The 14,696-nt window shown below is 36.9% G+C and overlaps 2 protein-coding genes across 2 annotated transcripts; both read left to right on the plus strand.

The window, feature by feature from the left end:
* Positions 1 to 2,387: 2,387 nt before the first annotated feature.
* LOC119985412 (protein STICHEL-like 2) lies at positions 2,388 to 6,557 on the plus strand. Its single transcript, XM_038829716.1, has 6 exons — positions 2,388 to 4,055; positions 4,140 to 4,359; positions 4,589 to 4,771; positions 5,019 to 5,237; positions 5,536 to 6,148; positions 6,317 to 6,557. The coding sequence occupies exons 1-6, from the start codon at positions 2,478 to 2,480 to the stop codon at positions 6,387 to 6,389; spliced, it is 2,886 nt and encodes a 961-aa protein (XP_038685644.1). The 5' UTR covers positions 2,388 to 2,477; the 3' UTR covers positions 6,390 to 6,557.
* An 886-nt stretch (positions 6,558 to 7,443) lies between these two features.
* Positions 7,444 to 14,552, plus strand: LOC119985411 (probable Ufm1-specific protease). Its single transcript, XM_038829715.1, has 13 exons — positions 7,444 to 7,699; positions 7,793 to 8,149; positions 8,784 to 9,052; positions 9,219 to 9,306; positions 9,889 to 10,064; positions 11,093 to 11,183; positions 11,465 to 11,590; positions 11,714 to 11,761; positions 11,854 to 11,930; positions 12,987 to 13,075; positions 13,424 to 13,535; positions 13,700 to 13,802; positions 14,026 to 14,552. The coding sequence occupies exons 1-13, from the start codon at positions 7,513 to 7,515 to the stop codon at positions 14,253 to 14,255; spliced, it is 1,953 nt and encodes a 650-aa protein (XP_038685643.1). The 5' UTR covers positions 7,444 to 7,512; the 3' UTR covers positions 14,256 to 14,552.
* The last annotated feature ends 144 nt before the right edge of the window (positions 14,553 to 14,696 follow it).

Genomic DNA, 14,696 nt, shown 5'->3' on the forward strand with positions numbered 1-14,696 from the left:
ATTAAGTTTTGTTGATTTTATTTTCCTTTGATAAAATTAATTTTCCAACGATAGATTTAATGAAAAAGAAGAACATTGTATTTCTCTCATTTGCACGAGATAAACGTGACAAGCAATTATGAAGTGTACGTATGGAGAGTCTATTCTGTAGAATTGTTTGACACGCGCACCACGACTGGGGGGGGGGAGGGGGTTTTGAGTTGCAGCTTTTTTTATGAACAAACACAAAAACTTAACTTCAATCTGCCGAACAATGAAATTATCAAAACACCCTCGTACTTGGCTTCTTTTTTTTTGAAAATTGACATATAACCGATTAGTTTGGAAGTCAATGGAAACCCAACAGGTTTATTCTATTAATTTAATTAATGAAATAGTTTTATTTCCACTTTCTTATCCAATAATTCATTATCCAAAATTAATTGTTTTAATATAGATTATATTGTTATTTAAATCACAATTTAGAATTCATTGTTTTAGTTCTGGATTCATTTGTTTTTGAAATTCTATTGAAAAAAACATTAAAATTAAGATTTACCCAATAAAACTCATGAACAATGGATCTTGTTAGAAAGAGTTTTATGTGTTGATTCTGAATATGTAATTTTTTTTAAAAATCTAATATGTATTTTGAGAGTTAAAACGTTTTAAGATTTCATTTAAGAGACTTGGGCTACCACTATATAGGCTACTTAGCACTATTGTTTTTTTTTAATAGTAGTCTCATGGAAAAAGATGAAATTAAAGTTTGATTAATTTAATTGTTAGAATTGTAGGAATCAGTATTGGAAAAAAATTAGTGATAATAAATAGTAAAAATACCCCTCCAATGATATGTTGACAGCTCGCACTATATTAGATTGAAGTATACAATATCGAGCTGGGGAGCATCTCGATACACCCATATATCATCTTGGCCTGTACTTCTCGTTATGGTTTGACAAACATGATCTCAGGAATCCCATTTTACCAAAGCATCTTAGGATACCAAGGAGACTTCATCAACTGACAAGGAAAAAGATATGTTAGGAGATCTATGAGAGATTTTTAGGGGATTCATCTACATAAATCTCACCCATAATCAAGGATCATATCAGGAATTCACACCCCCATACATATCAATAATATCGTTCACTTTGGGATATCTGATTCATATGAATACATCGGACTTGCAAGGTTTTTTTTCCTCATTAGCCCAACTACTACAGGTTAAAAGCCCAACTCATTGATCAAGCCGCGCAAGAAAACATCTTGTTGGTTGTAAATGATGAGCTTTACCCATATACCACCAAACCGATGTGGGATATGTGATCTTAACATACGATAAGTAAAATTCATATAAAAGAGACCTTCACTTACGTAAACCTCTCACATTTTTACTATTCAATACCAGCTAAAAATGAGACTTTTAAATACCAAACCTGTCTCACTAATTTTATTACTTGCAGAATTAATTTGATATTTAAAATTTAAAATTTTATTATATTGTTGTCTAAAAAAAATAAAAGATTTTGTTATATTGGCTCTCAAAACCAGACATTGGCAGGCAAATGTCATTGGCTTCATGTTTATTATCGCCCTATCTCATTGATCGCATTTACTCTTTTGCCACTCTCTTCTTCCCCATCGTTTCACGCTCTCTCCCTTCTTGTTTGTGTGAAACCATTCATCACTTCATTTACTCTGACCAGTCCAAAAAGCTCAACCACCAACCAAGGCCCCAGTTTTAGGGTAAGGATTTTGCCTTCTGTTTGGTATCCCGCCTTTTACGCTACTGGTTCGAATTTCTTTAGCTTCGGAGTTTGTTACTATTTACAGGTTTCGTTTTCTTCAACTTTTGTCGTTTCACATTGTTTGTATTTTACTTGGACAATATCTTATGCTTATGAGTTTGAATTCAAGAACCCTATCTTTCTCTCTCTTTGGACTGCACAGTCCCTCCCTCACTATGGAGTCTGGTTAACTCTGTTATTATTCTCTGTTTTGAGTCTTGTGAAGGAATGTGATGAACTAGCTCAGGCTTTAGTTTTTAACATTTTCATGTTTGTGGCCTTTATAGGCTTTGTTAAAGGTAAGGGAATCAACTTTCACACTGTGTCATGCAATATTTTTCTGCGCTGTGGACGATGAAAGTGACTGCAATACTGCATTGCTTTATGGGTTATTTATTTTTTAATCATGGTGAATCAATTTGATGAAAATGAGCAGATTTTGTGCTTTTAAGAGTCAAAGGAAAATGCACTGTGCAGTAAGGATACTAATTGCTTTTTGGGTTTTTATTTGATTTTTCCCATTTTGATGATCCGGGGATATTCTATAGAATGGAGTATTTGAAATCTTCCTCGGTTTTCACTGTGTTAAAGTGGTTTATTTCTCTATTTCAGGTTGATTTTGCTGAACTTCTTAGTGGATGTTGATGGTTTGATGGTCAAAGCTTCATATAATCTTAATCTTGAATTGTATAATCATTGTTGAAAATGACGGATGGGCGGCGGCGTTCTGTTGATATTCCTATTTGTAGAACTATTGTGGCACTTAGGAGAGTGAGGTCACTGAGGGATCCATCAACTTTATCTACAAGCAAATTTTCTTCTCTAGTTGATAATCTGAGCTGGGAAAATTTGGGTAATGGGATTACGCTGCAATTTGGAAATGGTTTCCATGGTGGCGGTTTGGATCATAATGGGTTCTTGAGACCAAGAAATTTAAGTATTAGTGGACAGAAAGAGGAACATCCAGACGATTTTGATTTGCGTCGAAGTTTTGGAAAATCTAGATTGACTTCATGTGATAATTTTTGTTGGGAAGAAAACGCGGATGCCATTACAAGGAAACAGTTTGAAGTTTTGGATAATTTTGGATCAAATCAAGATGAAGTTCATGAATACAGAACTTTGAGCGAGAGAAATCGTGGGAATCATAGGGATGAAGGATTGCCGCTAAGCTTTGTTGTGCCTAACAGTAATCCTTTGGACGATGTAGATTCTTGTACTGGATTAGATGCTTCAATACAGAAATCCCACTTAAGAAATTTAGTAAAAAAATCTGAGGCTGTAGGTGATGTTGCAAGTCATGTAGGTAGTCCATGTGCATCCACAGGTGATGCATTATCAAGTTTTAGCACACCCTTACTTGCAAATGAAGATGTTGATGGTTATGATGACAATCATGTTGGTTGTCGGATTGGCAGCTGCTGGGCAGGAACCCCAAGATTCCGAGAATCAAATCCTTATAGCCATGTGGAAGACCATCCCTTATCATCCGTAGATGAAAATGAAAGGGGTCTTTCCAGGCCAAGAATTTGGAAACCAATTAATAGAGACATAACTCCATATTCAGAAACTCCAAGAAGTTTGAGCCAAAAGTTTAGACCACTATTTTTCGATGAATTGGTGGGGCAAAATGTAGTAGTGAGGGCTCTTTTGGGTTCTATCTGTAGAGGAAGAATAAGTTCCTTGTATCTTTTTCACGGTCCCTGTGGTACGGGCAAGACCTCTGCCTCTAGAATTTTTGCTGCTGCATTGAATTGCCTCTCACTCGAAGAGCAAAAGCCATGTGGCCTTTGCCGAGAATGTAATATTTTCTTTTCTGGGAAGAGCAAGGATGTGCAGGATGTGGATTCTGTGAGAATCAACCGGACTGAAAGAGTGAAATCCCTAATAAAGAATGCGGTTATCCCTCCAGTTTCATCGCGCTTTAAGGTTTTCATTGTTGATGAATGCCATTTGTTGCATGGAGACACCTGGGCGGCAGTTCTGAATAGTCTAGACAAACTTCCTCAACATGTGGTTTTTGTAATGGTTACTCTTGAACTGGATAAGTTACCACAAAGTGCAGTGACACGGTCTCAGAAATATCATTTTCCGAAGATAAATGTTTCTGATATTTCAAGGAGATTGGGAAAAATATGTGTTGAAGAGGGTCTTGAATTTGACCAGGTTGCTTTGGATTTTGTTGCTGCTAAATCTAATGGTTCAATTAGGGAGGCAGAAATGACGCTTGATCAGCTGAGTTTGCTCGGAAAAAAAATCACAACGGCTTTGGTCTACGAGCTTGTAAGCCTTGGGATGGTACCAACTAAGTAATCTTGTTGCTTTCTCTTCATTTCAATTGTTGACAATTTTCCGTTGTTGGTGCAGATTGGAATGGTTTCTGAAGAGGAACTGCTTGATTTGCTGCATCTAGCTTTGTCTTCTGACATTTCAAACACAGTAGTAAGGGCCAGGGAGCTGATGAGATCCAGGATTGACCCTATGCAGCTCATGTCACAGCTTGCAAGTATAATCATGGACATTCTTGCAGGTGCATTTGAAGAAGGTGGTACTGAAGCCAGAAGAAATTTTTCAAGAAGGCATAATTGTAAGCATTACAGCTTCTTAAGGTCATGAATCTGCCAATCAAATATATCCCATCTTGTGGATAGATTGCCTAGAAATATATACCCAATAGATTAATTCTTTCAAAGAACTGATAAAATAGATTGTTTGATATGCAACTTGACTGTTTCACTTGGCTTATATTAATCGGACTTGTAATCTTTTCACTTCTTAATCATTATGTTAATTGTATGCAATATTCCTTGTCATAGCCGAAGCGGATGTGGAGAAATTGAGCAATGCATTGAAAATACTGTCTGAAACTGAAAAGCAATTGAAGGTGTCAAAAAATCAAACCACGTGGCTTACGGTGGCCTTACTACATTTAAGTTCAGAGCCTTCTTTCTTGGATACAAATGACTTGAAGTCAAGTTCAAGAACTGCACATGACACAGGTTAGGATGACTATAGTTACTCTTGGCTCTTGTTTTTTTAAAGGACAATAATTCTAATTTGCAGCATACACGCACGCACACTTAAGACTACGAGAGCATAAATTTTTATATTTATCAGCTGAGATTTATGAGTTAAGGTTTAGGCTCCATTCATCTTCCTCCTCTGTGAGAGTCACATGCATGGCGAGTTGTTTACCGTTTAACTTTTATGGGATAGAATTTGAAGGATGTTCTTGTTTCGGTGCAGATGGCGATTGTTGCAGCACCTCGCCCACTGGGGAGAGTTTGAGGCAACTCATCGCTTGTCCATGTGAGGACAATAAGTCACATAAGTTAGGATTACAGAAGAACTGTAAAGGAACATTGGAATTAATTTGGAAGAGAGCGACGGAGTTATGCCAGTCAAATTCACTCAAGACGTTTCTGCAGAAACAAGGGAAGTTGTCTTCCATTTGTGTTGGTCAAGGTATGTGCAAAAAATAATGTGTTTTTCCAGCCTGCTGTATTTTCACTCTGGAAGATGAATGAGAAAAAGGAAAACTTGACTTGCAGCTGCGACCAGTGGACTTTCGTGGTTGCCTTGGTTATGTTTCGTAACTACGAACCCTAAAGTTTACAATGCCATGACATTCTGCTATTAAATTTGTACTTATCAGCTGAGATGACACATAATATGCAAATAGCACTCTTCTTTCTATCATCTCAATGGTAGGTTATTTTAATTCTCCTGCCTTAAAATAAACATCTGATACTTGGAATTCCAGGTATGGCAGTTATTGAATTGGAGTTCCACCATCCTCACTATGTATCGAGGGCTGAGAAGTCGTGGAAAGTAATTGCAAGTTCCCTTCAGGCAATCTTGGGCTGTAATGTGGAGATTCGGATCAATCTTTCAATTTGTCCGGATTTAAAGTGTTCTAAAGTGAAGAAGCCGATTTTCAGTTTGCTTAGCTGTTCTCGTAGGATGCAGCAGAAGCTACATTTAAGCACTCAACATGGTAGTGAGTCGGACATTTCTGATTATGCCTCTGAAAAGCCAATGATTACAGAGAGACACATTTTAACTTGTTCTTCTGATGTTGGATCTCAAACGCGCCATGGATTTTGTCATAGAATGGAAAGTAGCAAGGCTTTGAGAAACAGTGAAGGAAATTTACTGAGCGCGGGGAGAATCTTGTTACGGAAGTCACCTCAGCAGAACTGTTTTCCAGGGGTTCTGAGGTTTCAGAAGAAGTTGTGTTCATCAGACACTTTGCAGATGACATGTATGGGAAACCGACATCAAAACGAGTTGGCATTATCGATCTGTGACACTGATCCTTACATTTTCTGCCCCAGCTCGAACAACTGCATTAACAACTCCAAAAGGGAACATGGGTAAGAGATCACTTTGTACAATCTCTTTTCTTTTTATTCATCCCTTTTCATTTTTTGATGAACACTATTGTTTTTATTATTAGACTGATTCTCTTACACTGTTATTCATTTCCTTAGGCCATTGTAATCCTTCAATATCTATAATCCATCTATTTTCTTATTAAGCAGGCTTGAGGAGGAGAATCAACCACAAGCTTCGTCCTTGATTCACTGGCTTCTTCCCTGTGGTGCCGGAAGATAATTCTGCAACTGAGCCTGCTCCCGCTGATTTTTTGTCGACTATGGAAATTTATAGGACACTCAGATCTTTGTTCATTCTGTAAGTACATAACAAAATATATGTTGATTACATTCACTCAGCAGTAGAGTATATATACCTATCTCTACAAATTGAAGTTTTACGGCTTCATTTGATTTCTTAGGCTTTCTTCCCAATGAACTGGAAAATTTTCTCTTGTACTTTGTTGGGTTGCTCAAGCTTCAACCACAACACATGCAAAGCCATTTCCTCCATGGATAAGCATCCTTTCAGCTAGTGGTGTTTAAAAAACGCGTAGAAATTGAATTGATAGTCAAATAGATCGATTGGTCGGCTATTTTCAAAGTTTTTTTTACTTAGAATCAATCAGTAAATGATTGAAATAATCAACAATAACTAACCTATTGGTTGGTTAAATTTATGTCAAAAAATCGATCATAACTAATCGATTACACCCCTACCTTCAACCGAGGGGTTAGAGAATATACTTTGACTCGGTGGTACTCAAGGTCGAGTTGCCTACCCCGCTACTTAACAAAAAAAAAAAGGTGTGAAAGCCTATGCCCAAGTATCATCCATCTGAGAATAGGAGATAGTCTGGTTGGTCAGGTTGTCTGCCCAGGACCTTGAGGTCCAGGGTTCTATTCTCACCAGGGGGTTTGGGATTTGGGTAGTTTTCCATCCGCTGTGGTGGTGAGGTGGTGGCCTTCATGCTTCCCAGGCATGGCTTAGCGTGTGTGTGGCCGGTGGGCCTTTCGAAAAATATCATCCATCTTAATAATGGGCCTAAAACCCTAATCATTACAAACGTAGCCCACTAGAAGTCTAGAACTCCAATCATTTATATAAGGCCGAAGACAAGCAAAAGTTTCCTTGAAGTGGGCTTAAAACCCTAATCATCATTCATCATAAAGGCAGCCCACTAGAACCCATTATCGACCCAAGTCTCTTACGGGCCAGCCCTAGTTACGGCGGTCAATGAAATTTATTTTTTATTTTTAAGAATAGAAGACGGGCAAAAGTTTCCTTGGAAGTTAAAGCTGACCAGTAATGAAGAGTTGCCAGTTAAATTTGGATTAGCAGAGAGATCGAGCCGTTGCAAACAATGGAGAAACCGAGCGAGAACACGAGTGTAAGAGTTGTGTGCCCTAAGTTGGTCTTCGAGAGAAGCGAAACTGCGCTCCAATGGCTGGTAGGATCATCGTTGCTGCCGCCGCCGCTCACCATAATCTCTACCTTCAGATGCATCCACACACTCCCGGATGGCTCTCCGGATTATCAAAAGGAATCAGGTACCTGTGAGAAAACATGTGCGAATTTTACAAAGTCTTTTTTATTATCGAAGCTCGCTAGTAATCTAATTTGCGTTTCTTTAATTTGAGCAGAAGATCTGCGCGTTTTGCTTTTGAAAGGGCTCGATATAATTGGAGCATTGGTTGTTAGAAGCTCTAATTTCGAAAGTAATGCTTCTGAAGCTATCGTCCTCGCTCGTAAATTGGCAAAGCTTCTATCCAATGGAGAAAATTCGGATGGACAAGAGATGATTGGGGCTGTTGCGGACGTTAATTCAAGTGATGTTCACTTTTTTGTACCAGGAAGTGGAAACGCTCCCAAACTTCAGTCGGTTAATTCTGTTGTACATGAAGAAGATCCACAAAAGTTTGTTTGGGAGAGATGTTGTTTGCTTCGATGTGAACTCCCAATTAGCTTGCCATTCTATTATCCAATAAACAATCAATCTGGTACATCTTTCCCCATTTGCATTTCTTTGTATTTTTACAATGGTTTACTTTGCTCTCTACCTTATAGTGGAACTTCGGTTGGTCCTTTTTACAATTATTTTAAATGTTTTCGGTGATTTCAATTTGGAGTTCTCTTAGCTTTTCATGGTTGCTAAGTGGTTCTACTGTTGTTGGTTTCTAAGCAAGACAGTGCTAGGACTTCCAATTTGTTAATGATCTGCAGGAAGTTAGTAAATATGAGAAAAATGAGTATTTATGCAAGTTGGAAGACTCATCTACGGTGGCGTATGGCTAATGGGAGTGAGTTTACAACTGTTGAGTAAGTTATCAGCCAGAAGTTACACCCATAAATTATACCTGTGATTTAAGAAATTGTTTGTAGTCGCTATGGTGAATCTTAAAGTAAATTTAACCTTGGGAGATTAACAAAGTGATGTCAAGAATAATTTTGTGACTTAACTTGTTCTGTTAAATACTGCCTCCCAGATTATGTTGTTAACAGATTTGACCCAATGTCAAAACTGCATTGTGGTCATTCTTAGTAGGTGTTAGTTTCTTCTGTCGTGTATTTGCATGTAGCACATCAGGTAATGATTTGGTACATTTGATCATGATTATTGTTATTGTTTCTTAGATATGGAAAGAACATTCTTGAGTGCAACTGAAGCAATTGTAGCCAAGTTTAGAGATTCCCAGGTTGCATTTATGATAGAAACGACAAACAAAGTCTCTATGGAAATACCTCAATGTCTCATTCTTCGCGGGAAGGAATTGACTTTTGACACGGATGTGTCGAACATCAAACATTCTGGCGAAGATGTGCAAGATTCAGCAGGGAAACCATTAACATGTGCAAACTTTTGTATGAAAAGTGAGTCTGCCTCAGCATCATTTTCTATAGAGGTAAGGAAAACATGGTATAAGAACTTTCTAGTAGCACAATTCTTTTGTGTGAGAGATATATGATAGTTTTACCTTTATTATGTAATTTGTTTGATATCACTCAACTGAGAAAATTTAACACAGTGCCTTGTAGCATTCAGCATTTGTGAAAAGTTTTATTGCTTAGAATGCAGATATACTCCAAGTAAGTGTTCTGCTTAATACTTCAGAAAAATCTACAGAATCGAGTGCACCCGTGGCAGAATATATTCCAGGTATCAACATTGGCCATCTGTTTGCTGTAAAATAAGTTGCATTTTGAATTACGTCGGTCAAAATGTTTTAGATAAAGAAAATTTTAATAATGATGAGATGGTTCATAACAATCAATTGCAATAATGATTATCTATTTATCTGAGATAGGAAAATAATTTCTGACAGCAAGCGTTGGTCACTGGTGAACCGTCCATGGTTTACATGATTGCCAGTGGTTAGGGATGATCAATGGTGTTGGCTAGTGAGTACAGGCAAACAAATAATGATGGATCATTTGAGTTAATTCTTGAAAAGAAATTACCCTACCCTTCTAAAACTTCTAAAACACGAAGTTGTTGTTGTTGTTTTTCCCTGGATTTCCATTACCAGGAAAATATTTTCTTTGAACTATCTTCCTTTGTTGTATCAGATGCTGGAAAATCCAGAATATATTATCCTCATGCTATTTTCCTTGTAAAAAGATGAAATTATTAAATCCTTTACTTATCTGGTTGATTTTTGGTCTGAAACATTTTAGTAGTCGCAGCAGTATGGTTGATGATACCTGAATTTGTTATGGAAGTTATATTCTCTGCTTTCAGGTTTGGAAGAAGCACGATTTTCAGTCGCAGAGTTCAAGTTAGAAGTGCTTTGCTATGCCATTAAGGATTTTCCAATTACATTTGCGGTGTCAAAGTTGATCATTCCTGGATTAGTTGACCAGTTGAATTCAATGAAGAAGACACTTTTGCCCGATCTTTTGATGCAACACCCTCAGGTATGGCAACTCATTTTTTTTATATCAAGTTGGTATGGTATCTTCTTGTGGTTCCCAGGTGGCCTCCTTAACTCACATCTTCAATCATGCGTGCAATTGTATGAATGGTTCTTATTCTGTAATTCATTTTTCCATTTCCCATGCATTATGGTATTGTGTAGCCAAGCTGCAACTGCCTGTTATGTGAAGTCCTGGCACTCAGTTTATAGCCTAGTCATCAGAACACTTGAATATGCAACAACTCTTCCTTCGTATCCTTCTCTTATATTTCAAACTTGTAGAGAACCTTAATTTATATTTATACCACTGTTTTTTTCCTCATGTGCATATTAACTTGACATTCACTTGCACACATGCCAGCATGCATGTTTACAGCAGAGAACTTGACTTCTAGAAATAAGATTTTTTAAGCTATGCAAAATAGTCGTTGCAATCAAATATCTATTTCAGAACTATGCTTGAGTGAGGAATGAAATTTCTCTAAACTTCCTTGGTTTCTTTAACCGCCCAAGTTAAGTAATGTTGAGTCATATAATTTATTCTTGGTTTCCTTTCCTAAGGTCAGAATCTTGATAAGTGATATTTTTAATTATTATTATAAGCGTGAGAGGGGACTCAAACCTTGTCCTAGTTCAAGTTCAAAGGAGTATGCTACCACTAGGCCAATAACATTATATATTTCTTCTTTTTTTTACTTTAAGTAAAAGTAATATCATAAAAGGGCCTTTGAGGGTGTAGAAGCCACTTTGAGTTGAGTACAGATGGTATAATAGCCTTTTGTTTTTGGTTTAGTTGAAACTGTATTTTAGATGCAAAATTATTTCTTGACATAGCAGAAAGTGCTCTTGCTGGGAAATGTAAATGGGTACACCCCTAATTAATATATTATTTTAATTTTTTCTGCCTAACTAAAGTGATGGTTATATTCTCATTACCTATCAGATTTTTCTTTTTAACATTACTACAAGCTATTTTCTCAAGTAATTGTGTAAAATATTCTGCTACTTATAGGTTTATTACATTTGCAGCTACGCCCATATCATTTTATTCCGCCCGGATTTCTGCATCCAATAACTGTAATCTACGAACTTAATTATGGAGAGACAGAGATGAAGCAAGGTAAGGAGTGGGGAAATTTTGACTACTGGATAAGTTATATTTTTTGGCCTCCTTCAAGTTTTTCAAAGTTCAGCCCATCCATAGAATTACTAAAAGAATTTCCTCACGGGGCATCTCTATAGATGTTGTCATATTTATTATTTATACCCTGCATCTCCCCCTTCTTATGCCTAAATAGGGTGACAAAAAAAATCAAAAAGAGGAGTTACCAAAATTTTCTTAAAATTTATATATTTTAGTGCATATTGAAGGAAATAATGGTGTGTTTTAATTGTCTACAGTTGATGTTCGAAGATCTTTGCACTTGAGGCTGGGCTTACCTTTTGATCGTCCCCTCTTAAGGATTGCTAATGCCTTTGATCTTTATATGATGAAGGGTAGTTCAAGGGGCAGCTCTATACGAAAAGGTAGCTGTTTTTTTTTTTCAACTGGGGATATTCTGTTTAAGCTGTGAGAAAGCATTTATACTCCTCTCCCCTTTCCCTGTTGTTTTGAGTAACTAATTTGATGGATGTTTATGATATTATCAGGCTCTTATTTGCTTAAAGATGTACATGTTGGGATACCTAGCAGTGGGGGTTAGTGGCTTCCATCTCTTGTTTTTCTTTTCCTTTCAGTCTGTTATTCCTTTTGGTTATATCTTTAATTCAAATCATGGTGTTTTGTGCAGTCTCAGGGGGCATAGTTTCTTTGGCTCAAGGTTCTTATGAATACCATCATTATCTTCAAGATGGCTTTGACGACTCGGTACTGTATTATCTGCCTCATCTAACTAATCAAATTGAATTATATATATTCCTATAGATTCAATAGGAGTTGATGAAAGTATGATCCTAATAGAAATGAATGGTGGAAACAAATACATGTAGTGGATTCTCTTTGATTTTCTCATACTCATGTAGCCGTCCCCAAACTTTTGGGATAAAGGCTCGGATGATGATGTCTTATCTCTCGCAGTTTTAATTGTTGACAATTTGAATCTCGTGTGAAAATTCTTAGGATAATTAGGATAATGTGTTATATATGAGAAGCTCATTCTAGGGTCCCCAATCTATCTAGAAGGGGCGAACATGCTGGTAGATTTGTTACTTGAGAGCTGATTTCTGTCATCTACTTTTTTCTGAACGTAGACATCTTATGTTGGTGAGCACTCTTTTGCAATTATTCTATAATTGATGGATGTGGGACTACAGATGCCATAGGGAAGCCTTGCACATAACTGCGAGGTGGTTTACTGCTGCATTAGAGAATTAAAATTTACAAAACCAAGCTTTATTTCCCAATAAGATAAAATTACCCTGATAAACTAGCAAATGATCGGGGGCACAAGTACTATATTGTTCTTTTCTATAATCTATGCTCTGTTTGCTTTCAAAAATTAAAATAATACAACACTAAATGACCAAAAAAAGATACTTTGAGATCACTCTCGCATTCTTGGGATATTGATGTCTTGCTTTTGCGTCCACCCCACATTGTCATCTGGAGCTCAACTGAGCTATGCCATTTTTAGGTGCATTTAACTTTGTGCTGCGTGCAGGGGAACCATGTGGACATAGTACTGTTGCTGGTGCTCAGAAGTTTAATGTGTTAGATTTATGATGGAATTTGAAGAACTAACTATCCTCCTTTGAGTTGTAACTTACTAGTCAAATATTGATAGCATATCATATTCAGAAGATGAATTATTTGCACAGTTTTCTGCAAAAGTATTCTGCTTGAACTCGATCCACATCACAAATAGTTACTATCGTAGTCATCATTAATGGCATTGGTCTAATTCATCTATATATCACTTACTAGGGCTGGGGTTGCGCTTACCGGTCTCTACAGACTATCATTTCATGGTTCAGGCTTCAACATTACACATCCATAGATGTTCCTTCTCATAGGTAAAGAAAAGTAGCCACCTCTGCTCCGAGCATGCTAAAGTGTTGGCTACACATGCAGAACGTTTCAGTTTGTTTCAGTCAAAATTATATATGCTGTTATTATTGTTCCAATTTCCTTTTGGTTTTTTGCTGTTTGGTTATTTAACATTTAAGCTCTTCGGCATCTGCTGCTAATTAACAATGATTTCTGTGATCTATATGTATGGAAGCTAAATAAATTTATCTGCTATACTCTGTTATAAATGTAAAGATTTTGAGCAAAAATTTAATTCTTTTGCTGGAGCTATGGCCTTTGGATCAATATCATGTGAGTAACTGTAAAGCTGACAAACCAATTTCTTTTCTCAGAGAAATACAGCAGTCGCTCGTGGAGATTGGTGATAAGGATCCTTCTTTCATAGGTTCACGTGAGTGGATAGGTGCCATTGAGTTGAGCTTTGTTTTGGACAAACTATTGGGTGTAAGTGCGTTTTTGTATTTCAGAAGTTATGAACGGTACAATATGGTTGGGATGTGAAGTAGATGGTGAATATTACCTCCGCACATTTAAAAGGCCAACGTATTTAACATATCTTAAAATAGTTATGCCATGTTTTTGTGGACTTAAGTTCCTGTCATGAACAGGTAAGTTGCAAAGTCATAAATGTCAGATCTGGAGCTGAGCTTCCTGAAAAATGCCGAGAACTAGCGTTGCACTTTGAGAATCAAGGAACACCCATTATGATAGGTTGGTTAAAATTTTCAGTTCTAAATAATTGCCATGTTTCTGTAACTTATCTCAAGGACAATTATGTAATCTACTATTGTAACCTTGCTCTTGGTAGTTAGAATGATTGCACCTACATTCTGAATCATAAAAATTATTTGTTAGTACCCTAAAATACTTTCTTGGACTTTATTACGAAGACTTGTCGCATAAATCTCTTACTATCTGATCATAAAAAATGCAGGTGGTGGTGTTCTTGCATACACTCTTCTGGGAGTTGATTACAACGAAGACAGTGGAGATTGTGCATTCCTCATACTAGATCCTCACTACACAGGGAATGATGATCTGAAAAAAATTGTAAACGGCGGATGGTGCGGGTGGAAAAAAGCTGTTGATAGCAAGGGAAGGAATTTTTTCTTACATGATAAGTTCTATAATCTCCTGCTTCCTCAGAGGCCCAACATGGTCTAGTTTATAACATTTCAGATTTTGCAACTTAATAGAGGTTTTCTAGAGAAACATTACAAACTTTTTAATGGTGCACTGAGTGGAAATTCAAGCAGTTGCAACAACTCACAAGCAGTGGGAAATGTAGTCTAGCAGAAGTTTTACTTTGAGAAGAGTTTAATCTTGGAGAATTGAGTTTGATGTAAGTCACGAATGGTACAAATTATCGACCTTGAAACTAGAAAATTATATGTTCTTTTACATGGGAAGGTTGTCATCAGGAATAGATGATGTTATTTTTGAATGGAAATGTTCTTTGCCAAGGGGAGGTGGTGAATTATGTGTGGCATAGCCAATAGTGTGGGCTTCTGTTTGGTAGAGGAGACAGTTCTTGGGCTAGAGAATATGCACACTCTTGGGCTTCTGTGATTACTGACTGATTGAGGTGATATATCTGTTTGTTCT

The sequence above is a fragment of the Tripterygium wilfordii genome, chromosome 19 (assembly GCF_013401445.1).
Source record: "Tripterygium wilfordii isolate XIE 37 chromosome 19, ASM1340144v1, whole genome shotgun sequence".
NCBI classification, from domain to species: domain Eukaryota; kingdom Viridiplantae; phylum Streptophyta; class Magnoliopsida; order Celastrales; family Celastraceae; genus Tripterygium; species Tripterygium wilfordii.

Bases quoted from the DNA above. Each gene is read 5' to 3' on its own strand.
- LOC119985412 (XM_038829716.1), top strand. From the start codon at position 2,478: ATGACGGATGGGCGGCGGCGTTCTGTTGATATTCCTATTTGTAGAACT. The intron at 4,056-4,139 runs GTAAGCCTTGGG...TTGTTGGTGCAG, and splicing joins CGGCTTTGGTCTACGAGCTT to ATTGGAATGGTTTCTGAAGA. The intron at 4,360-4,588 runs GTAAGCATTACA...TCCTTGTCATAG, and splicing joins TTTTTCAAGAAGGCATAATT to CCGAAGCGGATGTGGAGAAA.
- LOC119985411 (XM_038829715.1), top strand. From the start codon at position 7,513: ATGGAGAAACCGAGCGAGAACACGAGTGTAAGAGTTGTGTGCCCTAAG. The intron at 9,053-9,218 runs GTAAGGAAAACA...TTTATTGCTTAG, and splicing joins CAGCATCATTTTCTATAGAG to AATGCAGATATACTCCAAGT. The intron at 11,591-11,713 runs GTAGCTGTTTTT...TGATATTATCAG, and splicing joins GGGCAGCTCTATACGAAAAG to GCTCTTATTTGCTTAAAGAT.